At 41.7% G+C, this 27,909-nt stretch overlaps 1 protein-coding gene across 2 annotated transcripts in view; it reads right to left on the minus strand.

Moving 5' to 3' along the window:
- The window catches only part of LOC126335586 (cytochrome P450 9e2-like), a 142,740-nt gene that overhangs the window by 85,495 nt on the left and 29,336 nt on the right, over positions 1–27,909 (minus strand). The window contains exons 3-7 of one of the 2 annotated variants that reach the window (XM_049999022.1): positions 27,638–27,775; positions 23,060–23,265; positions 22,780–22,972; positions 21,699–21,920; positions 5,101–5,367 (exon numbers count right to left, since the gene is read on the minus strand). The exons of the other annotated variant lie outside the window; for it this stretch is intronic. Coding sequence (XP_049854979.1) covers positions 5,101–5,367; positions 21,699–21,920; positions 22,780–22,972; positions 23,060–23,265; positions 27,638–27,775 — 1,026 coding nt within the window. The remainder of the gene's footprint in view (positions 1–5,100; positions 5,368–21,698; positions 21,921–22,779; positions 22,973–23,059; positions 23,266–27,637; positions 27,776–27,909) is intronic. 2 annotated transcript variants of the gene reach the window in all.

The raw sequence follows: 27,909 nt of genomic DNA on the forward strand, positions 1-27,909 counted from the left end.
GATTCAGATTACAAATTATTCTTATTTCTCATCAGCTGTTAACAGTATCTCCACATAAAGCCTTTACTTCCCCTCGCTGTTCTTCATGTAGTAATCTATATACACGATAAAAATTGCAGTGTTTTCCTATGCATAGTTTTTATATCTTTTGTACAAGTAATAACTGTGTTAAGTTGCAAATCATTTTTTTCTATGTTTTCGACCTTCAGTTGTCACCTGAAAGTGCCCTAAGAAGTCTAAAACCGGTCTAAGACAAAAAAAATATATAAATTTCTAGAACATTAGGAACTGTTTACCTATTTAATATTCACGAAAACTTTTAGGTCAACTCAAGGCACATGACACTTCTAGTGAAATTAAGATTTTGAACGAAATTTTGATTGCAATTGTTTTTCGTATAGTCTTGTATATTATTATCTGAATTAGGATTCTGTACCCTTTCGTACTTCGCAGTAAGAGTGTCATCTATAAGAGGAATGATGATACACTAATTGTAATGCTGGAACTATGCTGTATGCTAAGCAGACGTTCGATGGTTTATGTAACTAAAAGTGTGCAGCCAGCTTTAATTCGTTACACTTAATAGATAAAGGACCTTAAGTCTAAACAGTTATAATTTGAGTAAGTATAAGATTTTGTCATTTATGGTGAAAGTTTTTAGATTAATGTACGCGGCTTCTTTTTGCCGCTAATTGGTGTTACTCCAGCGATTTTACTCAGAAACTCCACCTCTGAAGTTTGGATTATTCTTGTGTCTTTTTACTTTAACACACAATTTTGACTGCTATAAAAAAGCTGCGGGACTGCGATCAGCATGTAAAACTTTGAACCTAATTCTGCTCTAATTTTCATTCTATTGTTTTAAATATTTTCTAATAATAGTTCACTTTATTAGTTATCCCAGACGAAAGTAATGACTTTACACAGATACCGCAAGTGTGAGACTTTGTTCTATGGCCGGATTGTCTGAAAAAATCTCACTAACGTTGTTAAACTTACTCGCTTACCGTACATTTCCTAATATTGACTTTATTATTTTACTGGTCATTGCGGTTTATTGTATTTACATTGACTTCATAAGTAATGTTTCCAATTTTTTTACATAATTGAGATTCTTTAAATTATAATGTGAACAGAGCTGTTGAGGAAGCATAGATTGGAATATATCCATCAAGTAATTGAAGACATGGCTTGGAATTTCCACTGTGAGATGAAGAGGTTGTCGCAGAAGAGGAATTTGTGGCTAGCACCAGTTCAACGAAGAAAACAGAATCCTATTCCCTATCGGTAAATGATATGTAGATAAGTCGTGACAGAAGTTACTGACGCTTCAGTGTGGTCTCGAGCTGGGCTAGGCGGTAACAGGTCAGAACACTGCTTGTGGAAGAAAACTTTACAGCACTAGGAGGAGACGTGGTTTTGTAAGGTTCCTGATCACCAGACTTTCTGCTGGTGTCCTGTGTCAAGTGCCAAACCTGTGGCAGTGTGTCTTGGACACGTGAGGAGGGCACGTGAGGTGGTTGACGGTAATCCATCCGTCGCTCGGCAGCCGACCCCCCTCTCCACAGATATACCTTAAGTCACAATCCCCGAACTTCAGTGGTGGAAGAGAGCAATGTTTACAAGGAAGCTACTCCCTCCACAACAGTTTATAACGACTATTCCTGACTTAGGTCAACAGTGAAGTTTAAGGTTGTGGCGCGTATCGGTTGATTTGATATGTCACTGTTGTAACTTTAATCATTGACTTCCTGAAGTATGCACTTGATAATAATTTCGCTAATTCTAATGTTAAGCAGCCGGCCGCTGTGACCGATCGGTACTAGGCGTTTCAGTCCAGGACCGCGCTGCTGCTATGGTCGCAGGTTTGAATCCTACCTCGGGCATGTATGTGTGTGATGTCCTCAGGTTAGTTAGGTTTAAGTAGTTCTAAGTATAGGGGACTGATGACCTCAGATGTTAAGACCCATAGTGCTTAGGAGCCATTTATAATGTTAGGCGCAAGTTTAATGCGTCTCGTTGAACGTCCGGATTCGTGGTTTCTCCCAGATGGTTATTACGACATTAAAAAAAAAAACCTTCTTGTCGACGAATTTCGACTGCGCACGTATGCTGTCGCGTGCACAACATACTGTCTTACTGCATAAGTACAACTAGATGTCCAAGAACTTATTTCCTTTATAATCTGTTTAGCTGTACTGCTTAAAAAAATTCTTAAATACAAACAAAGGTGACCTCAATGCGCATATGGCTTGATCCTGTCCTGTTTGGCATGGTAGGGGGGGGGGGGGGGGCATGCCAATTAAAGATCTATGCTGAAACTTACTGGTAGATTAAAACTGTGTGCCGGACCGAGACTCGAACTCGGGATCTTTGCTTTTCGTGGGCAAGTGCTCTACCGACTGAGCTACCCAAGCATGACTCTTGGCCCGTACTCACAGCTTTAATTCCGCCACTACCTCGTCTCCTACCTTCCAAACTGACTGGCGGAATTAAAGCTGAGTGTACGGACCGTGAGTCATGCTTGGGTAGCTCAGTCGGTAGAGCACTTGCCCGCGAAAAGCAAAGATCCCGAGTTCGAGTCTCGGTCCGGTACACAGTTTCAATCTGCCAGGAAGTTTCATATCAGCGCACACTCCGCTGTAGAGTGAGAATTTCATTCTAGCAACGATTTATGCTGTAAGTGACATAAAAACACACGGTTGACTGAGCATTTAACTAAGAACTGTTGTTGTTGCTGTTGGTGTTATTGTGGTCTTTAATCGGTAAACTGGTTTGAGCCAGCTCTCCACGTAAGACTGTCTTGTGCAAGTCTCTACATTTCTGAATAGCTAACACAGAACTTATGGCGCTATTATTTAACCTTTTCTGTTGTTGTGCCTGTATTAGTTTCTCAGTGAGTCTCAAATTACGTGCAGATGTAACAGCAGACGAAAGTTTCTGAGAAGACCACCGTTAGAGAATCGTCAGTAAATTCCTGTACGACTCTACTGGACAAGTGATACGCTGCGCTTACCACACAGCACCCTCACACAGCGGCCATAAGACTCCAAAATAATGTTTAATAATTGCTTTTTACTGCTACAGTCAAGGGCAGTGAACTGAATGACAAACCAGTAGCTGAGGCTGGGTACATAAAACTAAAAGTTAAACTAAATTTGCAACTTAACCACAATCAAAGTAACGTTGCGTTGGTTCAGAGCCTCACAAGAAATATCTTACATCTACATCTACATCTACATGAGCAATCTTCAATTCACAATTGAATGTCTGGTAGACGATTCATCGAACCACTTTCGGTCTATTTCTCTACCGTCCCACTCTCGAACTGCACTGGGGAGAAGCGAACACTCGGATCATTGCGTGCGAGCTCTGATTTTATTTTATTTTATTACGATGGACATTTCGCCCTCTGTAGATGGGCGTTATTAAAATAGTTTCACATTGAGAGGAGAAATTTGTTGATCGAAATTCCGTGGAAAGATTTGGCCGCAATGAAGATTGCGACTCCAGCTCGTGAACCACACCCGTTACACTGTCCCCCTATTTCGCTAAAATGCTAAACGAGCTGCCCTTGTCTGAACTATTTCAATGCCCTCCGTAACTTCTGTCTGATACAGACTGGCAATACAGCGCAGCAATACTCCAGAAGAGAATGGACAAGTGTTGTATATTCAGACTCTTTAGTAGACCTGTTACATCTTCTAAAAGTTTTGTCAATGGAAGGCAATCTTTGGTTGGCCTTCCCCACAACATTTTCTGTTTGTACATTCCAGTTCAAGTGTTTGTAATTGTTATCTCCAGGTATTTATTTAAATTGACAGTCCTCAGATTTTTGTAATTTGTTGTGTAACAGAAATTTAACACATTCCTTTTAGTAGTATTCATAAGGATGACCTCAATATTTTCATTATTTAGCGTCAATTGTCACTTTTCACACCATTCAGGTATTTTGTCTAAATGATGTTACAATTGGTTTTGACATTCTGATGACTTTACTAGACGGGATAGGATAGAATCATCTGCAAACAATCTAAGATGGCTGTTCAGATGATGTCCAAAATCATTTATATAGATTAAGAACACCGGAGTGCCTATAAGACTTCCTTGGGGAACGCTCTACATTAATTCAGTTTTACTCGATGGCTCGGCTACTATGAACTGTGACCTTTCTGACAGCAGATCACGAAACCAGTCACACTGTATGGCGATAGTCCGTAGGCAAGCAATTTCCGTAGGAGTCGCTTGTGAAGAACAGTGTCAAAAACCTCCCGGAAATCTAGTAATGTGAAATCAAATTGAGACCTCCTGTCGATAGAACTCAGAATTTCTCAAGAACAAAGAGCTACTTGTTTTTCACAGGAACGATGTTTTCTGAATTATACGTCAACAGACAGTTTACTTCGAACTAAATCAACGCATCTTATGTCCCTCAACCCCACTGCAAGTCGCCGTTAGTGCTGTAGGTCTGTAATTCAGCTGATTGCCCGCATTTTGTCTTCTCACTACTGGTGCGACATGTGCAACTTTCTCGCCTTTAGGTACGGATCTTTCGACGAGCGAGCTGTTGTATGTGACTGCTGATAGGTTAGCGTAGTCTGAAGGGAACCTAACTGGTACATAGTCTGGACCGCCGGGCTTGCCTTTATTAAGTGATTTGAGTTGCTTCGGTATACCGCGGTTATCCACTATTAAGTTACTTATTTTAGCGGCAGTTCTTGATTCGAATTCTGGAATATTTGCGTAGTTTCCTTTGGCGAAGGATTTTCGCAAAACGGTATTTCGTAACTCAGTCGCACTGTCATTGGTAACAGCCTGTCCAGGAAAACATCAGGCTGAATACAGCCACTAAATTCTAGAATTTTTTAACAGTGTAGATGCTTTTGTCGTTACCGGTGTCCTAGACACAGCTCAGTAGTGAAGATGATGAGTGACACACACACACACAGAGACATAAATTGTTTGTGTAAATAGTTTTCATTGAACATTCAAGCATAAATAGTAGAAACGCAGTGGCAAGTCTGTATCGAAGGGTTAATTACGTTAAATAAGAACTTGTGGAGAAGATGAAGACATTAACAGGACCAGAAAAGAGCTTACCAATGCAAATACGAGGTCCAACGCCGAACGGGATGTAGGTGAAGGGCTTGATGCGGTGCTTGTTCTCCGGGCTGAAGCGCTCCGGGTCGAAGCGCTCGGGGTCGGGGAAGTACTTCTCGTCGTGGTGGAGGGCGTGTGCGGGGATCCAGACGCCGTCTCCAGGCTCCAGCTGGAGTCCGTCCGGACAGCTGTCCGTGGGGGGCAGGCGGTACGGCTTCACGCACTTGCGGTCGGAGGTGGAGCCAGGGGTGTACATCCGGAGCGTCTCTGTGGACACAGAACTAGCCGTCGGTTCTCGCTCATCAGCAGCTTACACTCACAATACAGTCTGGAGTACAGGAAAAGCGTGGTTCAGGGATTCGTACAACGGGGTGTAACAGCACGACACGTAAATTCACTGTAAAAGTGGCTCCATGCAGCCAAGTTGACGTCGTTACAGGCCTGATGGAAAGTATCCAAATACCTGTTAGTGGACAGCAGCGGGGTGGATCTAGAGACCTGGGCTGAGGTACACGATCTACTGCTCATACATGACCCGAAACTGCCAAGCTCCTTTAATAGTGGCAGATGGAAGAAACGGTACAATCCCGATAACATCTTTGTTAGCACGAAACTCGCTGGCCAGTGTGGAAAACTGGTTGGAGAGCTAATTCCCCACACGCAGCATCGGCCCATAATTTGCACGGTCAGTGCAGTTGTTAAGCCTAGACAAGATCCTTTCAAAAGAAGGTTGAACTTGAAAAAGGCCAACAGGAAGAAATTTAGAGAGAAATAACAAAAATCCCCCCCACAACCTGAGATCTACAACTCTTTTCTCAAACTCTTTCAGAAGGTGTCTAGGGAAACAATACCGCGAGGATGCAGAACACAGTATATTATGGGACTGTCTGAGGACGCAAAGCCACTACTGGAAAGATACCACAAGCTGTTCGATAACGACCCATTTGATGACGAGACACTTCCAGCAGGTGATGAACTCATGTCAGTCATAGCTTAGAACCGCGAAGCCAAATGGTGTGACCTCGTGGAGCCCCTGGACATGAAAATGAACGGTAGGCGGGCTTGGAAACTGTTAAAGAACCTTAACGGTGACGCCACAAAGTCAAACGATAAATTTACTAACGTCACGGCAGACCAAGTAGCCACTACACTCCTTATGAATGCCAAAACCAGCGGCAGAAAGTACCAGAAAACATTAGCACATGATCCGGCAGAGGAAAATCATCACCTCAAGGCACCATTTACAATGCCAGAACTTACTGCAGCCATTTCCAGCTTGAAGATTAACACAGCTCCTGGTATCGACGAACTTAGAGTCGAGCAAATTAAAAACTTTGGCAGTAATACCCTACAGTGGCTGCTAGATTTGATAAACGCATGTGTAGAAGGGCTCCATTTTCCAAAGATGTGGAGGACAGCCCGAGTGGTTGCACTTCTGAAACCAGGAAAGGACTGTGATGATCCAAAAAACTTCCGACCTGTGTCTCTTTTATGTCACTGTCTTAAGATCTTGGAACGCCTGACGCAAAGTCTTGGAATAACAGATCATCCCACAGCAGGCAGGCTTCCGACCAGGCAAATCGTGCTGCAGTCAAGTTCTGAACCGGACCCAACATATCGAGGATGAGTTTGAGAGAGAAGAGATCACGGGAGTGGCATTCATACACCTTTCAGCAGCATGTGATACTGTAAACCATCGTACGCTCCTCAGGAAAGTATATAATGTGACAATAGATTACCATTTAACATCACTGATACGTACTTTCCTGCATAAAAGGAGATTTTTCGTCTGTCTCCAGGGCAAGAAGAACAGGTGGAGAAATCAAAATCAGAGGATGGCCTACCTCAGGGAAGCGTCCTAGCCCCAGCTCTGTATAATACATACACAAATGACCAACCAGTGCCGAACATCACGCGCCAATTTATGTATGCCAATGACACTGCAGTTGCAGCCGAAGGTAACAATTTTATGGATGTAGAGGAGAAATTAACCAGGACCTTGCAAGCTCTCTCCCAGTATTATGAAGCAAACCACCTAAGGCCGAACCGTTCCAAGACGTAGGTCTGTGCATTCCATTTAAAGAACAGTAGGGCAAATCGCGAATTAAATGTAATATGGAGAGGTGAACGTCTCGAGATTTGTAAAACGCCGAAATATCTTGGTGTCACGCTGGATCGTACACTGATCTCTAAACTTCATTGTAATGCCACAAGGGAAAAAGTCTCAACTAGAAACAACATCATCAGGAAACTAACCAGCGGATCCTGGTGTGCAAACCCAAAAATGATGAGAACTTCAGGCCTTGCGCTCAGTGTGTCAGTCGCGGAATACGCCGTTCCAGTATGGTCTGCATCAACACACGCGAGAAAAGTTGATGTCGCGGTAAATGAAATGGCACGGATTGTTACCGGATGCTTGAGGCCAACCCCAGTGCACAAGATGTACTTAATCATGGGGATCCCACCGCCCAACATACGACGTGACATCGCTGCCGAAGTCGAAAAAACCAAGCAAGGAAACGACATGCGTCACCTTTATATGGACACCAGCCTGCTGACCGACGGCTTTGTTCGAGGAAGAGTTTCCTGCCACGTAGCCGAGCCCTGGAAGGGTCGGCTGCAGAGAGTCGTTTGAAAAGGTGGGAAATCGACACCTGAGAAACCCCCATAAAAATGTAAAAGAAGAACTGGCGCCTGGTGGAGACTTACCATACACAGTCTGGAGAGCCCTAAACCGTATGAGGGTAGAAGTGCCAAAGTGCAAGACAAACCTGCAGCAATGGGATTTCCTAAAAGAGAATGAGAACACTCTCTGTCTGTGCGGTTCTGTCCAGGATCCTCAACACCTGCTTATCTGTCCATATTTAGACCATCCCTGCACAATGAATGACTTACGGGAGGCAAATGACAAGGCCATATTGGCTGCTGATTTGGAAGTTTGAAGTCTAGTTCCGGACACAGAAAGTAGGTAGACCTGTTGGTGGACATATTAATGTGGGGCATCCCCTCCCATCGGCTACACCAAAGCTTCAAATGTGCTGGGGAAATTTTCAGTAAAGTGACTCAACCTCTGAATGCAACAATGGCAGCCACTGTGTCTCCAGACTCTGGTCCAACTGTTCTGTCAGTGCAGGCAGATTCTGGACTCGTCGGTAAAAACAAAGTCGTTCCATTCCGTTGTCCACGTCCGTCGTTCACCGCACCACTGCCTGCGCAACGGATGCCCTGCTGCAAACGACTTCGGGGTACTGCTTGTTGCGCAACAGACAGAATTTGTTGTGATATGGTTCGCTACGCGGCAGAGTAGTCAGGCGCTGCCACGAGCACGGTGTGGCTGTCGCCACGGGTAGTGGTGCAACAAGGTGGGTGCAGTCGCTCCCGTTGGTCCGTCGTTCCCTCCTGCACCCGGCGATTACACGTCCGCATCGCAGTTGCTTGGTTCCGTCGGACACGATCGCCAATTTCTCGGGAGGATAATACACAGTGCCTATAGGCAGCTATTCTTCCTCCGTCCAACTCCCAAATGTGCTCGAATGACACTCGCTGTCTTCTACGAGGCATACTGAAGCCGCTTACATTGAACACCGCACGAAAGAACAGTGCCAGTAAGTCCACGAGGCCGCCTGTTCAACCCCGCTCGCACGTGGCGCTGCTAGCGTACGCACCGCGCAGTTGTTTACAGCACGTTGGGTGAATCACAGAGGCTGCAACCCACGAGGAACACACGGCCCGTGGCAAGAGGAACGCTCAACCGTCAGTGCCTTCTACCTTGGCAACGATGCTTTTCTGGACACATGTTCATAGGACCTTTTTTCCTGTATCTACAGTCAGGAATCCGTCCCTGCATTTTGTTTTCTTAGTATGTGATCTGGTCCGGAGCTTCTGGTCGTGCGGTAGCGTTCTCGCTTCCCTCGCCCGGGTTCGATTCCCGGCGGGGAATGATATCGACGGCATATTTGAAACTAATGAGTTAATTCAGAATAAAATTCAAAAAATTGAGAACTGTAATGACACTGATAGGCAGGACCTTTTTGAGATTTTACAAGCACATTCCACAGTTTTTACTCACAAAACAGGAACAATCAAGGGATTTCAATACCAATTTCGTGTTCGTGAGCATACTAAATTTTGTGTTAGACCATACGTAATTCCAGCACATTACAGGGACCGTGTTAGAACAGAAATACAATCTATGCTTGACGAGGGCATTATTGAGCCTGCAGTAAGCTCATACAACAATCCATTACATGTTGTTGAGAAGAAAAATGGGTCGATCAGGCTTGCCTTAGATTCGAAACAAATCAATACTATCATTATTCCTGAAACAGACAGGCCGCAAAGGTTGGAAGAACTTCTTCAAAATTTTAATGGTGTAAAAGTGTTGTCTTACATTGATCTCAGATCCAGCTTTTATCAGATCGAACTTCATCCAGAATGTAGAAAATACACAGCTTTCCTTTGTTTCGGCGTTTGTTATCAGTTTCGGAAACTTCCTTTTGGCTTGAACATTTCTTAGGCAGCATTCATTCGCGGGCTAAATTCCATATTACCTGAGTTCTTAAAACGTCACATCACCTTATATGTGGACGATATTCTGATAGCAGAATCCTCATGGGAACAACATAATCGCATCCTCAACAGCGTGTTACGTATTTTTGCAGAATCTGGAATTACCGTTAACTTGGAAAAATCTGAATTCGGTAGGACAAAGGGAAGTTTTTAGGACATATTATTCCTTCTGGAGGCATTCAGCCGGATCATGAAAAGTTAGAAGCAATCAGAGCCATTCCAGTTCTATCCACAAAAAAACAAGTCCGCAGTTTTCTAGGTCTCGTAAATTTTTACCGTCGTTTCCTGAATATGCAAATTCTAGTTACACCAAAACTTTGTTCTCTCACTGGAAAAAATACTATTTGAAACTGGGACGAACAAGCACAGTTGGAATTCAATTCTTTGAAAGCCGCTACTTAACGCGCCAATACTAGCTCATCCAGATCTGTCACAAGATTTCTGCCTTAGCACAGATTCTTCTAAAGTCGGTCTTGGTGCCCATTTATTTCAAGAAGCCATAGAAAATGACACTACCGTTCAGAAAACCGTTGCTTTTGCTAACCGAGTGCTAACAAAATCTGAAAAAAAATTATTCCGTTACTGAATTAGAAGCTTTAGCTATCGTTTGGGCATTTAACAAATTCCATTTCTTTCTTTATGGTAAGCACGTAAAAGTATACAGTGATCATCGTGCATTACAATTTCTTATGTCTTCAAAATTAAATCATGACAGGTTAAAACGTTGGGCATTGTTTCTCCAAGAATTCCACTTCACAATAGTCTACATTCTCGGCAAGGAGAACATTGTTGCGGACGCACTGACCCGTGCACCGGCTGAACTTGAGAAAAGTAACACAGAAAGCAACCTCGAGAAAAATTTCAGTATGCTTTACATTCAGAAAGTCGCCTTTGAAAACTTCATCACCACATCTTTAAAGGACATTGCTCATGAACAAGATAAAGATCCGATTTGGAAAGACATCAAAAGTAAATGGCATGAAAAGACACACACACAGATTCGGCATTATTATCTGGTTAGAAACAACATACGCTTCAAACGCTGCACTGTTGATGACAAGCTATGGGTACTTTGAATTCCAGACGATTTCGTTAATAAGCTCATTTGGTACATTCATTTCAGCTATGCACATTTTGGTCCACGAAAATGTTATCATATTCTTCGAACGACTTGTTATTTTAACAATATGGAAAAGAGAATTCGAAGAGTCTTGTCTATTTGTAAACTTTGTCAAAAGGCAAAACCATCTACTGTCTCGCATCGTGCTCCATTGTTTCCTATCATTCCTTCTAAATTAAAAGAATTTGCTGCTGTTGATCTCTTGGGACCGCTTGTCAGAACAACTAATGGATTTTCGTACGTTCTAGTCGTTGGTGAACTTACTTCAAAATTTGTTTCTTTCACTCCGTTACGTAAAGCCACTGGACGGTCTGTATCCAACGCCTTTGTTAAAAATTTCTTACGTGAAGTTGGACACGTTAGTAAAGTCATTTCAGATAACGGACCGCAATTCAGATCTGCTGTTTGGTCACGCATGCTTCGTAACCATAAAATCAAATCTGTTTTTATTTCATTGTACTCATGACGTTGTAACCCGTCTGAACGGATTATGAAAGAAATCAATAAGCTTTGCAGACTTTATTGTCACAGAAAGCATCAGCATTGGGACAGATATTTACACTTATTTCAAAACGTGCTGAATGAAATGCCTCATGACTCCACTGCTTTACCACCTGTTCTTGTACTGAAGAATAAAGAACCACCGAACAGAATCAGAGTGCTTGTACCTTTTCCGAATACACGTAAACTTCGACACAAAGACATAATTGATTTGGCTATTAAAAATATAAATTCTGCTGCAGATAAAAGGAGAAAATTACACGGTAAAGCATAAAGCAAATGCAAAGAAATTATATGTTGGTCAGAAAGTTCTCATTAAAGCTTATTCATTGTCACATAAGAAGAAACACTTGAGCCACAAATTCTTTCTAGTTTACAATGGACCTTACAGAATCCGACGTATACCACATGATAATTGCGTTGAAGTTGAAACTCTGCGTACTAGGATGAGTAAAGGTTTACACCACATTTCACATGTAAAACCGTTTATTGAAAGATAATCTGCTTTTAACTTTGTCTTTGCCATAAAGCTGTTCACATCACATCACTAGTATACTTTGTCAGACTTAGAATCTGTTAACAATGTTTTGAAGTTAACTATCCAGTCTAGAACTTAGATAACTTATTTAGACAGTATTTACGAGTGCATTGTTATACTGAACAGACGTCGCAGTGTTATTGTGTGTGTACATTCTTGCTTGTTAGTTGCACGATTACATAACGACTATAAGGCTTACATACTTAGAACATTTACCAGTACTGCTAATGAGATTTTAATGCAACATTTTGGTTTACTTGAACATACATTATTTATTTGAAGTACATTCGGTGAGATTAAAGATGACTTAGCATTTGGTTTCTCTGATAGCTACACGGTTATATCACGACGCTACTAATATGTGACACGATTTTCATTGTTGCTTTTGCGGTGTATCTGTTTTATTTCTGCACAGTTTTTCTGTATTATTCTGGAAAGTAAAACATGTTTTAGTAGTAACTTTAGTGGTATAGCTACAGTGAGACAGCCTATATCGTAGCACAACAACACGTTACCTTATAGTACTTTCTTGATCACGGTAAGGTACGTAATAACTACGATATCTATATGGAAAGCATTTCACTTTCGTTTATGATGAGGTAAGTACATTGACCTCAGCACAACTTTGATTACAGAGGACGATAACTACGACAGTTCCACAGAATTATCTTACAGCAAAACGCACATTTAGCACTACAGGGCACGCATTTGAGTGATTAATTTGGTACTTAAACCATTTATTTATCAAGATTGTTGAATTAAAAAGAAAGTTTTTCGTGATACATTTCATTCCATTGCTGTAATCTGTAACACCTGAGGAGATAATTACATTAATCCTCAGGGGTGTACACGCTTACTTTGTGTACCATGTGTATGGCAAGCACAAGGAGCCCTAGCTGATATGGTATTTGCTTATACAACTTTACACATCGGTACCATATTTCTCTAACACATTAATTACACAGCTATCTGATCATTTGACAGAGAAACCAACATCTTTTTACTACGTCAGTGACACATGTTTAAGCAATTACGCAGGTGGATAACTTCACACTTATGAAATTGTATTTTGTCTGTACTTTGTGGAATGTTCATAATTTTTCGGAACCATTGTGATACTATGAGAGCTTTGAATGGCGTATTTGGTATGGGATCATGATTTTTAAAGTTCGTTTGAGGTAGATGACACTTTTGACATGAGCAGAGAATTCTTTTAGGTTTTGAAATTACTGGAGGAAGCTACGACGATTTTGAGAATTTGACTGAGGTGTTATGATATTATTACGATGACTATGTGTATTAAGCTGTTGAGGTATGTTTATGATCAATAAGCTGATGCTATACGAGGAATTTGATTATTCTATGTATCTGTTATGATGAAATATTGTAGAAGTGTCGACGAATAAGGTAAGGAATACAGAGTAGTGGTTAGGGACTCTGGTTTGTGAAGAAGGTTGTTGGAAACCAAGAATCGTACTTTAAGAGCTATGAAATGTATGTAAATGCGTGAATGTATTACAATGCCGACAAAATTTTTTTGGACACTGTTATATCAATAGGATTTTGTTTCTACAGATGTGTAACGCAAATTGTTGACCTGTGAATTTTTTTATATGAGACTGCCACTGTAGCGGAAACTGGTGTCGTAAATATTTCGGTAAGAAAGTTAAGTGACCACCTGCACGTAATGCTTCGTGGGCACCCAGCTGGGCGACAGCCACCTGGAAACAAGGCTTTTAGAGGCACAGGTGGAGAAAAAAATATAGAGGCCACTATCCTCGCTATTGACATTCCTTTGTAGAAAGCATCTCAAAAACGACACGCTCATTCCTTGGAAAGATACTTTCTCACATATGCACACCTGATAATGACAAGCGTCTTTCTACGAGAGTTGAGAGAATTTGTACTAACTTATGAAACGTCACATGACTATTGAATTATATTTTTATGCTTTGCCTTTCATAGTTGCTTGTTTCATTTGATATCTGTTTTCCAGCTGTGTTATAGCATTGGTTTTATAAAATAAAATTAAATGCATTTGCTAACATGATAACTTTCTGTCAACAGAATGTTAAATAATGATCCACATTCTTCCAAAAAAAAAGGAGCACTTCGAAAGGAAAGAACAATAAGAAGGGACTAGTACAGTAACTGCATATATAATTTTCTTTTCCAGTACTTGGTAATTTTTTTTTAGAATTAGTTTTTGTAGTGCGCCACTTTAATTTCATAGACATTAAGATGTGAATATACATTTCCCTTATCTGCATTGTTGTCTTCAGTGTACTATTTTTTTTTCTGTTTGTGGGTTTGTTGTGTTTAGATATAAGTTATTACATTTATTGCTGCTTGCTTTGTTTACTTCCACTTTCTTGTCCTTGCTGTTTGTGTTAATGGTTTTGTGCTGCTGCATTGCGTCGTCCCTTAGTTTAGGATTTGAGCTCAGTAGGTTTAAGTTAGCTTAAGAGGGGGTAGACTATATAAGAAACTAACTATGATGAATTGGGAGAGAAGCATTGAGAAGCTATAAGAAAATGGTTTAGCCAAAAAAAGTAGTGTACAGTGGAGAAAAACTATTTTTGAAAGAGGATGTGAACAGAATAGAGAAAGCATGCTTGGATATGATTTTTTTTTTGGCTGGACCAAATGTGCAAATAAGAGGAACGATCTATGGTATGAAGTTTTGGGTTGGACTGCAGTACCAAATGTTACCCGGAAAACAAACCCTGTCTTTTCCTTTTGTGTTATTCCACTATGTGTTTGTGTACCCTTGTGTATTTATTTTCTTCCTGTCTCTGTGTAATGTTTCATAGAATTTTTTCTCTTCTAATACTAAGCTACATTCACTATGATGAGGAATACTGTTATCCTCAAATACAATTTGCATTAATAACATGTTATTTACTTCGTAAAGATGTTTACGCATTATTTATTCTGTTTTGTTCTAATGCTCATGGGTGAAGTAGATTTTCAAAAGTTATTCTGATCTTTTATGTATGTACTTATGTCATAATTTCTCTAACACTGATGTATTTGTTATTTCGATTCTTTTGTAAAGCCTGTATTACAGCAAATGTTGTCTGTACTATTACGTTCCTTAATGATATATTTTGTAACTTTGTAATCGTATTCTTATGTTGTAAATTTATAACTGTATAGTCACCAGTTCTTCAAATTAAGTTTCATTTCACTGCACAAATTTCTGTTGGTCATAGTGCATGGACAATATGTGAGAAGTAGGGACTGATAGTGTTTGCACATGTGTTAATAATTCAGCAAGGGACTGGACAACAGCATTGCTGGTTCTAAGGACAATTCCATAAACTTTGTGAGTGCACAAGTGGTGGTTGATGGACTTGCTATATTATCTGCAAGACTCTTCAATGGTGATTGTGCGCCTGCACAGTCAAACAGATGGCTGCTGACCATCTCTACAAGGATTACAGTGGGTCTACACCTTTGATGACCCACCAATACCATTATTTCTACAAGGACTGCAGTGGGTCTGGACCTCTGGTGGCCCACCAATATCGTAATCTCTACCAGGACTACAATGGGTCTACTCTGTGATGACCTACCTACCAATATTCTTTAAAACTTCGACTGACTCTGCTGTGGGTTTGCTCTGTTGTGGACCATTACTTGTCTGCATGTCAAGAGTCAGCACTGTCTTTCCGTTGGAAGGACAACACTACTTCTTCAAGACTGCATGGAAATCCACTACTTCCATGTGCATTTTGTTTTACTAATCAAACTTTGAGAAATACACTGCAATTTTACTTTAATGAATGATCAGGGCTGTCTTTATGGACTGTGAGAAAATTTTAGCTTTTGACCAACATTGTATCGATAAGTGTGTGCATTTCATTTCTTTGTTATTGTAATTATGAAAAAAAATTCAAATCTGTATTGGCCACTGCCCAAAACAATTTGTAAATTTTTTTGTGGGGAGCATGGGGGCTATGTAAGTAGGATGTTTAGGTTTTTTTTATTGATAACGCCACCGCCACGTAGCGCTCTGTATGAAAATGACTGGCTGTGCCGTGTGCAGTCTGTGGCTGGTTTGCATTGTTGTCTGCCATTGTAGTGTTGGGCAACGGCAGCTGGATGCTAAGAGCGTGTAACGTTGCGCAGTTGGAGGTGAGCCGCCAGCAGTGGTGGACGTGGGGAGAGAGATGGCGGAGTTTTGAAATTTGTAAGACTGGATGTCATGAACTGCTATATATATATTATGACTAGTGAGGTAAATACATTGTTTGTTCCCTATTAAAATCTTTCATTTGATAACTATGCCTATCAGTAGTTAGTGCCTTCAGTAGCTTGAATCTTTTATTTAGCTGGCAGTAGTGGCGCTCGCTGTGTTGCAGTAGCTTGAGTAACGAAGATTTTTGTGAGGTAAGTGATTTGTGAAACGTATAGGTTAATGTTAGTCAGGGCCATTCTTTCGTAGGGATTTTTGGAAATCAGATTGCGTTGCGCTAAAAAATATTGTGTTTCAGTTTAAGCACAGTCGTGTATAAATTTTTCAAAGGGGACGTTTCAGAACTATTGCCAGGCATGGCTCACGAGCTGAATACTTGGCCACCACCTCTGTCATATACAGTAAAGGCACCCATTATACTACATATCTTTTGGTTACTAATTAAAATTTATGTAAGTTCCTAATAGAACGTAAAAATAAACTGTAAAGTATTAAACTAAATGTTCTAACATATATTTATAAATTTTGAACTGAATAAATGAAACTGGTCTGAAATGATACAGATACAGAGTGTAGGCAATACGGCACTATTTGCCGTTCAGACTTGTGAACATTAGCCTAACTGCACCTGAAGTATGGACAGTTGAAGGTTGTTTTAACAACATGTGTCTCTACAAGTTTTTTGGGTCTATATGACTCGCTACCTCCCCCCATGAACCATGGACCTTGCCGTTGGTGGGGAGGCTTGCGTGCCTCAGCGATACAGATGGCCGTACCGTAGGTGCAACCACAACGGAGGGGTATCTGTTGAGAGGCCAGACAAACGTGTGGTTCCTGAAGAGGGGCAGCAGCCTTTTCAGTAGTTGCAGGGGCAACAGTCTGGATGATTGACTGATCTGGCCTTGCAACATTAACCAAAACGGCCTTGCTGTGCTGGTACTGCGAACGGCTGAAAGCAAGGGGAAACTACAGCCTTAATTTTTCCCGAGGACATGCAGCTTTACTGTATGATTAAATGATGATGGCATCCTCTTGGGTAAAATATTCCGGAGGTAAAATAGTCCCCCATTCGGATCTCCGGGCGGGGACTACTCAGGAGGATGTCGTTATCAGGAGAAAGAAAACTGGCGTTCTACGGATCGGAGCGTGGAATGTCAGATCCCTTAATCGGGCAGGTAGGTTAGAAAATTTAAAAAGGGAAATGGATAGGTTAAAGTTAGATATAGTGGGAATTAGTGAAGTTCGGTGGCAGGAGGAACAAGACTTCTGGTCAGGTGACTACAGGGTTATAAACACAAAATCAAATAGGGATAATGCAGGAGTAGGTTTAATAATGAATAGGAAAATAGGAATGCGGGTAAGCTACTAAAAACAGCATAGTGAACGCATTATTGTGGCCAAGATAGATACGAAGCCCACACCTACTACAGTAGTACAAGTTTATATGCCAACTAGCTCTGCAGATGATGAAGAAATTGAAGAAATGTATGATGAAATAAAAGAAATTATTCAGATAGTGAAGGGAGACGAAAATTTAATAGTAATGGGTGACTGGAATTCGAGTGTAGGAAAAGGGAGAGAAGGAAACATAGTAGGTGAATATGGATTGGGGCTAAGAAATGAAAGAGGAAGCCGCCTAGTAGAATTTTGCACAGAGCACAACTTAATCATAGCTAACACTTGGTTTAAGAATCATGAAAGAAGGTTGTATACGTGGAAGAACCCTGGAGATACCAAAAGGTATCAGATAGATTATATAATGGTAAGACAGAGATTTAGGAACCAGGTTTTAAGTTGTAAGACATTTCCAGGGGCAGATGTGGACTCTGACCACAATCTATTGGTTATGACCTGTAGATTAAAACTGAAGAAACTGCAAAAATGTGGGAAATTAAGGAGATGGGACCTGGATAAACTGAAAGAACCAGAGGTTGTACAGAGTTTCAGGGAGAGCATAAGGGAACAATTGACAGGAATAGGGGAAAGAAATACAGTAGAAGAAGAATGGGTAGCTCTGAGGGATGTAGTAGTGAAGGCAGCAGAGGATAAAGTAGGTACAAAGACGAGGGCTGCTAGAAATCCTTGGGTAACAGAAGAAATATTGAATTTAATTGATGAAAGGAGAAAATATAAAAATGCAGTAAATGAAGCAGGCAAAAAGGAATACAAACGTCTCAAAAATGAGATCGACAGGAAGTGCAAAATGGCTAAACAGGGATGGCTAGAGGACAAATGTAAGGATGTAGAAGCTTATCTCACTAGGGGTAAGATAGATACTGCCTACAGGAAAATTAAAGAGACCTTTGGAGAGAAGAGAACCACGTGTATGAATATCAAGAGCTCAGATGGCAGCCCAGTTCTAAGCAAAGAAGGGAAGGCAGAAAGGTGGAAGGAGTATATAGAAGGTTTATACAAGGGCGATGTACTTGAGGACAATATTATGGAAATGAAAGAGGATGTAGATGAAGACGAAATGGGAGATACGATACTGCGTGAAGAGTTTGACAGAGCACTGAAAGACCTGAGTCGAAACAAGGCCCCCGGAGTAGACAACATTCCATTAGAACTACTGACAGCCTTGGGACAACCAGTCCTGACAAAACTCTACCAGCTGGTGAGCAAGATGTATGAGACAGGTGAAATACCCTCAGACTTCAAGAAGAATATAATAATTCCAATCCCAAAGAAAGCAGGTGCTGACAGATGTGAAAATTACCGAACTATCAGTTTAATAAGCCACGGCTGCAAAATACTAACGCGAATTCTTTACAGACGAATGGAAAAACTGGTAGATGCAGACCTCGGGGAGGATCAGTTTGGATTCCGTCGAAATGTTGGGACACGTGAGGCAATACTGACCTTACGACTTATCTTAGAAGAAAGATTAAGAAAAGGCAAACCTACGTTTCTAACATTTGTAGACTTAGAGAAAGCTTTTGACAATGTTGACTGGAATACTCTTTTTCAAATTCTAAAGGTGGCAGGGGTAAGATACAGGGAGCGAAAGGCTATTTATAATTTGTACAGAAACCAGATGGCAGTCATAAGAGTCGAGGGGCATGAAAGGGAAGCAGTGGTTGGGAAAGGAGTGAGACAGGGTTGTAGCCTCTCCCCGATGTTATTCAATCTGTATATTGAGCAAGCAGTAAAGGAAACAAAAGAAAAATTTGGAGTAGGTATTAAAATTCATGGAGACGAAGTAAAAACTTTGAGGTTCGCCGATGACATTGTAATTCTGTCAGAGACGGCAAAGGACTTGGAAGTGCAGTTTAACGGAATGGACAGTGTCTTGAAAGGAGGATATAAGATGAACATTAACAAAAGCAAAACGAGGATAATGGAATGTAGTCAAATTAAATCGGGTGATGCTGAGGGAATTAGATTAGGAAATGAGACACTTAAAGTAGTAAAGGAGTTTTGCTATTTAGGAAGTAAAATAACTGATGATGGTCGAAGTAGAGAGGATATAAAATGTAGACTGGCAATGGCAAGGAAAGCGTTTCTGAAGAAGAGAAATTTGTTAACATCGAATATAGATTTATGTATCAGGAAGTTCTTTCTGAAAGTATTTGTTTGGAGTGTAGCCATGTATGGAAGTGAAACATGGACGATAACTAGTTTGGACAAGAAGAGAATAGAAGCTTTCGAAATGTGGTGCTACAGAAGAATACTGAAGATAAGGTGGATAGAGCACGTAACTAATGAGGAGGTATTGATTAGGATTGGGGAGAAGAGAAGTTTGTGGCACAACTTGATTAGAAGAAGGGATCGGTTGGTAGGACATGTTTTGAGGCATCAAGGGATCACAAATTTAGCATTGGAGGGCAGCGTGGAGGGTAAAAATCGTAGAGGGAGACCGAGAGATGAGTACACTAAGCAGATTCAGAAGGATGTAGGTTGCAGTAGGTACTGGGAGATGAAGCAGCTTGCACAGGATAGAGTAGCATGGAGAGCTGCATCAAACCAGTCTCAGGACTGAAGACAACAACAACAACAACATGACTCGCTACTAAACGGTATGTTCGTCTGACCATGTAAGCTTCAGTCTGTACAGCTGCTTAATGTTTCTTGATATGATGAATTCAAGTGTCTGATTCCTATGTTTCTTATTCCTTCAAGCACTGATACTGGCCATAATGTAGCTAAAGAACGAGTACACCTAGATCTGCAATAAAATACAGAATGGTACGTGACTGTTGGCTGTGTTCAGCCCTGAACACTACGTTTTCAACTCGAAGATCTACGTCAGGGGTGGCCAAGACGGCCCGTGGGCCGAGCGCTGGAGTGTGCCACGGCTCGCACTTCGGTGCACATTTCCCCCACCACCGCGCCCTGCCGTCTGACTGTGAGTGGCAGGAGGGGGGAGGCGTCAACTGTGCGAATGTGCCGCGTTCAAACGACGGTGCGGTCGCCCTGCACACGACTTGCTTTTATATTTCAAATTTATCGACTACATAGATCAACAAACAAAACAAATTTTCAGTCTTTTAATTATTTGTGGCGCGCTGAAGACATAACTTATCTCGTACAAACTGTCGACATTCGCACAGATGCAGACAGTTTCACAAATTTTTGCACTGAGGTTGCCACATAATCATGACTTATTTAGTTTCATAATCGAAAAAGGTCTCCCACACAAGTGTGTCGACCGAAATATTGCACCACTTTTACAACCTCATTAAGCAGTCAGGGGAACTCTACCTGGGGAAAGCAAGGTATATACCGTGGGCAGTTCTAACGTAGAAGAATTTGTCATTTAAACGGGAATTATCTTGCAGATAAATCCGTTACAACTGCATATGCAATGCGATGCTTTCAGCTGAAACGGCAAACGGCCTCAAAAATACCTCATAAACGGGTACGAGATTGACTGTGTCCTCAGAAAGTTTAGGAAACTACCTTTGTAATTCTTTCAACGCCATGATGAATTCTTCAGACGATGTGTTTTCTTTTAAGGACAATGAGATCAGGAAACTAGACTGTGTATGTCGATATGTGTCCTTACTATAAAGCTATTTTCTTTTTAAATGCATCCCATCATATCAGAAAGAAGTTGGTCCTCACCTTCCAGTGTCTTACTGTGGACAGTGTGCAGCCAATTCCATTTAAAATGCGAGTCTGCAATCCCTTATGGCTGTTGTAATTTTCACTCATGAATTCAACAATAGTGAGTTTTTAATTGAAAAATCATTCCAGGCTTTCCCCTTGACTTACCTAATGTACTTTCCTCTAATATGTATAAAGTCTTCGTACTGTTTGTACAATTCTGTCAAAACAATTGCAGCTGACAGTGGAATAATGCGAACGACATCAGAAATTTTACTGCTCATACCACTAATACCTTCACGTGCTACATGCCTACCCATTTTCGCCAGAAGATGGGTAGTATGACACTTCCTCAAACGTCGCGAGATATCAACGCTACCACCTGGCTGGAGACTAGGGAAACCTTCGTCAATAAATAAAAAATACAGCAGCAAGTGGATCGGCATTCAGCAACAGTGTATAGAGATGCAGAATAGTAGTATCAAAGCAAGAAACAGGTAATAATCAAGGAATACATGGTGTCGAATGTGAGTGTGCGGCTTTGCAAGTGCACGCTAATAAGATCTTGTGGATTGCAGACGCTTACAAAGCTTCGCCGAGTGGAATCGGTATCTTGAGCTCACCAGAGAGCACCATGTCGAGGTACTGGCAGCCCACGACCTGCTCGTAGCCGGGCTGGCCGCCGCTCTTCTCCATCAGCTGGTCCACCTCCCGCTGCAGCCGCCGCTGCACCTCTTCGTTCGTCGCCAGCAGGTAGCTGCAGAACGTCAGCACGGTGGCCACGGTTTCGAAGCCAGCGAAGAAGAAAAGCATCGCCTGCGCCGCCACGTCTTCGTCGGTGAGTCCTGTCCAGCGTAGAGCAAGGCGTCAACAGGACTGACAAGGATTCAACAAAAAGTTTGGAAACCAACCATATTCGACTGGCAAGAACAATACTGACGCATCAGGAATATTCTACGACAACTCATTCTGCATTCATTTCATATTTATACCCTGAAAAGTTACGAGCAGAAGTTCACATTAAATTAGTCTGTGACATTCCTGCTATCGGCTAACATTTTCTGCTTGTGCATTGCGAACTGTATCCAGTTTATTGACATCTATGAAAAGTTCGTTGTGACTAGCGTTAGGAGCTGTACCCCCAGGTTGGCGGGTCATATGCTGGACCACAAACCGTCACTGTGATCAGAGCCGGAGGTTAAGTAGACTGCTACCATTAGCTGGAACCGTTATGTACCAAGAAAATATATCATCCAACGGGCTACAGCCCAAGTGAAAATGATTTTTAAAGCTTCTTGATATTTTAGCTTCCACTTTATGAGTTAATGATAGTAGCATTATTTGCTAATCACTTCGCAAAACTAAACAAAAAGAAAAAAAAGAGAGGTAAAGTTATTCGAACGTTATTCCTATATCTCCTGTTTCCGGAGATGCTAAAGTTTGTTGAGTACGATCACTTTCAAATCATAAGTTGGATGACTTTTTTAAGTGCATGTACAATTTTGATAAAGGAGTGAATTATTTCTACGTAGAATTTGTTTAAAAAATTATGATTTTAGTAGAAAAATTGAAATTATTTTATAGGCATAAAAACTGAAACGTATTTTTTTACCCGTGTGCTGCATTCAAAATTCCTTTCAGAGATAGATTTGTCAAGGTTCTTTCCATAAATGTAGTGGCTGTTTATGAATGCTCTGTACTTACTCTTACGCCGGCCTCCACTGATGCTGTTTTCTTCGTCGTCTTCTGCCTGTAGTTCACCCCTCCTAGCCTGCATCAACAGCTGGATAACATCGGGACGGACGATTCCCTCTTTATCTCGCGTCTTGATAGTATCTGCAACCACCGACCTGAAGTACTGCTCCGCCCTTTGGTCCAAGAAGGGAATGTTTAACAGCTACCGCGCATGAAACAAAGAAACTAAATTAATAGGGGGAAAGGGATCAGTCGATGAAAATACCGTGCGTTTGAATGAAATACCTACCTTCATGAGCTTCTGGGAGACAAAATAGCCGAAAACAACAAGTGCACTCATGTTGGTGATGGCACGGCCCATGCTGTAGAAAGTGTTGTGGGGTTCCGACAGCGAGTCCACGCTGACACCAAAAGCTGTGGTAGCTATTACGTCGTTGGTAACACGAGTGAAAAATTCCTTCATCTCCAGTGTCAGGACGTCATTTCCACTGGAACCTTGTGGAAATAAAAGCAACTATGCTCAATAGCTTATACCATCTCAACTAGATACTTAGAAATTATTTATCGTATTACCCAATAAATGCTGAAACTGTCCAATAGAAAACAAGTTCTTTCAAAATTATTTACTTTTTTCCGGCATAAAATTCCGATTCTTTGCCGTTACAGAAGTGGGTACACGACGGCTCCATTCGGCTCAGTTGATTACACAAAATACTGAAAAAGAGTCACCAATATTCTTACCGGTGATAGTTGTTGTCAAAAACTTGGAAAAAAGGCCTGCATACGAACGTTCGGAAACAAATACTTGTTGAGGGATGATCAGGGCCGTTTTAAGGCCCAAGCGACACAGCCCGCTCCTTGGGGCGCCAATTGTAGGATTACTGTGTACGATACAGGAAAGTCAACACAAAGGGCTTTGACATTAAAAGCAAACGTGGAAATATTAACAGTTAAATGGGAATTCGACTGTTCTATCCAGAGGGAAGAGCTTAAAGAAAAGAGTACACTCAGGACTTCTACTAGGTGTTGTCTGATGACATGGGAGAAGAAGAAATGGGAGTCGATATGGAAGCGTAACGGATCCAGCATTAGAGTTAGAGTTTAACAGAGCTCTGGAAGACGTGGAATCAAGTAAGGTCGTAGGGACAGATAACATTCCTTTGGAAGTTCAAAAGTCGTTGGGTGAGCGAGAAACAAGCTATTCAGGTTGATACAAAGAGCCTGCGGCACTTGATATGTACCATTAGACGTCCGCGAAAATATCACCCACACAATCGCGAAGATAGCAAGGACAAGTAAGTGTGAAAACTACCGCTCAATCACCTTAAGAATTAATGGTCCAGGTTTCTGACAAGGATAATATACAAATAAATGGAAAAGAAAATTCTGTATCTGTTAGATAGCGAGAAGTTTGTCTTTAGGAAAGGTAAAGGCACCAGAGAGGAAGTTCTGACGTTATGCTTGATAGTGGAAGCAATACTGAAGAAATCAAGACACTTTGATTGGATATGTCAACCCAGAAAAAGGTTCGGCAACATAAAATGGTCCAAGATGTTAGAAATTCTGAGAAAAATATGAGTAAGCTGTAGGCAAAGACGGTTAATATACAGTATGTACTAGAAACAAGAGTGGACAATAATAATGGAATATCAAGAATGAAGTGCTCGGATTAGCAAGTGTATAAGACAGGGTTAAGGTCTTTCGCTCCTGCTCTTCAATCTATACATGGACGTAATAATGAAGCAAATAAAGAAAGGTTCAAAAGTTGGATTAAATTACAGTTTGAAAGGATATCAGTGATAAAATTAGCCAATTCTGTTGTTATCCACAGTGAACGTGAGATGTAATTCTTTTGTGGGGAATACTTACATGGGATGGTTGAAGGAACATAATGTGCGATCGTGAGAACACAAGTGCCCGCCTACAACACTCTCACAGGCGACCTGTACCTTCTGCACGACACTACACCACATATATACATACATACATACACTAATCCTTGTTCCATAGATCATGAATACGACATTTCGTAATGATGTAGAATGTGTCGCTACGTAAATTTTCTTTACAAAAATTAATTAATTAATTAATTAAATTATTTTTTACGGTTAGAAGCAGTTGTAATTCAGGAATTCTATTAATTTTCTTTTAAATGTTGGTTGGCTACCTGTCAGACTGTTAATACTATTTGGCAAATGACCGAAGATTTTTGTAGCAGCATAATTCACCCATTTCTGTGCCAAAGTGAGATTGAATCCAGAGTAATGAATATCATCCTGTCTTCTAATGTTGTAGCTATGCACTTCGCTGTAGTTTTTCAATTGGGATGGGTTATTAATGACAAATTTCATAATTGAATATACACTCCTGGAAATTGAAATAAGAACACCGTGAATTCATTGTCCCAGGAAGGGGAAACTTTATTGACACATTCCTGGGGTCAGATACATCACATGATCACACTGACAGAACCACAGGCACATAGACACAGGCAGCAGAGCATGCAAAATGTCGGCACTAGTACAGTGTATATCCACCTTTCGCAGCAATGCAGGCTGCTATTCTCCCATGGAGACAATCGTAGAGATGCTGGATGTAGTCCTGTGGAACGGCTTGCCATGCCATTTCCACCTGGCGCCTCAGTTGGACCAGCGTTCGTGCTGGACGTGCAGACCGCGTGAGACGACGCTTCATCCAGTCCCAAACATGCTCAATGGGGGACAGATCCGGAGATCTTGCTGGCCAGGGTAGTTGACTTACACCTTCTAGAGCACGTTGGGTGGCACGGGATACATGCGGACGTGCATTGTCCTGTTGGAACAGCAAGTTCCCTTGCCGGTCTAGGAATGGTAGAACGATGGGTTCGATGACGGTTTGGATGTACCGTGCACTATTCAGTGTCCCCTCGACGATCACCAGAGGTGTACAGCTAGTGTAGGAGATCGCTCCCCACACCATGATGCCGGGTGTTGGCCCTGTGTGCCTCGGTCGTATGCAGTCCTGATTGTGGCGCTCACCTGCACGGCGCCAAACACGCATACGACCATCATTGGCACCAAGCCAGAAGCGACTCTCGTCGCTGAAGACGACACGTCTCCATTCGTCCCTCCATTCACGCCTGTCGCGACACCACTGGAGGCGGGCTGCACGATGTTGGGGCGTGAGCGGAAGACGGCTTAACGGTGTCCGGGACCGTAGCCCAGCTTCATGGAGACGGTTGGGAATGGTCCTCGCCGATACCCCAGGAGCAACAGTGTCCCTAATTTGCTGGGAAGTGGCGGTGCGGTCCCCTACGGCACTACGTAGGATCCTACGGTCTTGGCGTGCATCCGTGCGTCGCTGCGGTCCGGTCCCAGGTCGACGGGCACGTGCACCTTCCGCCGACCACTGGCGACAACATCGATGTACTGTGGAGACCTCACGCCCCACGTTTTGAGTAATTCGGCGGTACGTCCACCCGGCCTCCCGCATGCCCACTATACGCCCTCGCTAAAAGTCCGTCAACTGCACATACGGTTCACGTCCACGCTGTCGCGGCATGCTACCAGTGTTAAAGACTGCGATGGAGCTCCGTATGCCACGGCAAACTGGCTGACACTGACGGCGGCGGTGCACAAATGCTGCGCAGCTAGCGCCATTCGACGGCCAACACCGCGGTTCCTGGTCTGGCCGCTGTGCCGTGCGTGTGATCATTGCTTGTACAGCCCTCACGTAGTGTCCGGAGGAAGTATGGTGGGTCTGACACACCGGTGTCAATGTGTTCTTTTTTCCATTTGCAGGAGTGTACGTATTGCGAAGGTACTGTGAATTTCCCGATTTCCTTATATAAATGTCTGCAAAGTAATATTGGGTGGCCTTCAGCTATTATTCTGATTGCACGGTTTTGTGCTATGAATACTTTCTCTCTTAATGACGAATTGCTCCATATGATAGCAGTGAATGAAAATAGGCATAGTAGACTAATTTACCGATATGTTTATTACCAAACTTTGCAATAAGCCTAATAGCATAAGTAGCTGAACCTAACCGTTTCAGCAGATCATCGATGTGTTTCTTCCGATTCAATTTCTCATCAATGCACACACCCAGAAATTTTGAGTATTCTACCTTAGCAATAGGCTTCCGTTCATAGTCTAAATTTATCAATGCTGTTATGCCATTTACTGTACAGAATTGTATAAACTGTATTTTCTCAGAATTTAATGAGAGTCCATTTGCGGAGAACAACTTAATAATTTTCTGAATGACATTGTTTGCAATTTCCTCAGCTGATTCTTGTTTCTTCGGTGTGATTAGTATACTTTTATCATCAATGAAAAGAACTAACTTCGTATCTTCAAGAATACAGAGTGGCAAGTCGTTAATATATATATATATATATACATATATAAAGAACAATAAGTGACCTAAGACTGCACCCTGAGGGACAACATTCTTGATACCTCCTCAGTTAGAGAACTCTACTCGTTTTTGCAGACTATCTGTACTGTTAATTTCAACCTTGTGCATTCTTCCAGTTAAGTATGAATTGAAACATTTGTGCTCTGTCCCACTCATGCCACAATACTTAAGTTTGTCTAGAAGAATTTCATGATTCACACATTGCTTGTGGATAATCAGAGTGATTCGAAGAAGAATTTATGGACATGAAGGTGCTTGTGTTGGCATTCAGATTACGAGTCTTCAATCCTACTGAGCACATCTTGCATGTTATGGGACGACATAAGTGCACTGTGGATTCACTGTGATTATTCTTTGCTAATACCGTTAGGTGCCATTTGAAATTATCTTTAGTGTATGTTTCTCCCACTTGCGCTAGTCAGAATATATATGATTAAGAAACCGTCCTTATGATGTAGTGACTCACCCTTGTGTTCTGCAGCCCTCTCAGATAAATAATTGACCATCTGCTGCCCAGTCTGCTTCATCAACACGAACATGTTCTTTATCTTCGCAGTAGTGAATGCTGGGCTCAACGTGGTCCGCATGTCGTGCCATTCCTTTCCTAAAAAGAGTGAAAACTTAATATTCTTCTTCTGAGCAACCTTCTGTTTGTCTCCAAAATGGTCCTAGCAGAAACCACTAAGCTACTATCACTATTAGGTAAACAGGACGAAGAACAATTGGAATATTGCGACA

Source organism: Schistocerca gregaria, chromosome 2 (genome assembly GCF_023897955.1).
Source record: "Schistocerca gregaria isolate iqSchGreg1 chromosome 2, iqSchGreg1.2, whole genome shotgun sequence".
NCBI classification, from domain to species: Eukaryota; Metazoa; Arthropoda; class Insecta; order Orthoptera; family Acrididae; genus Schistocerca; species Schistocerca gregaria.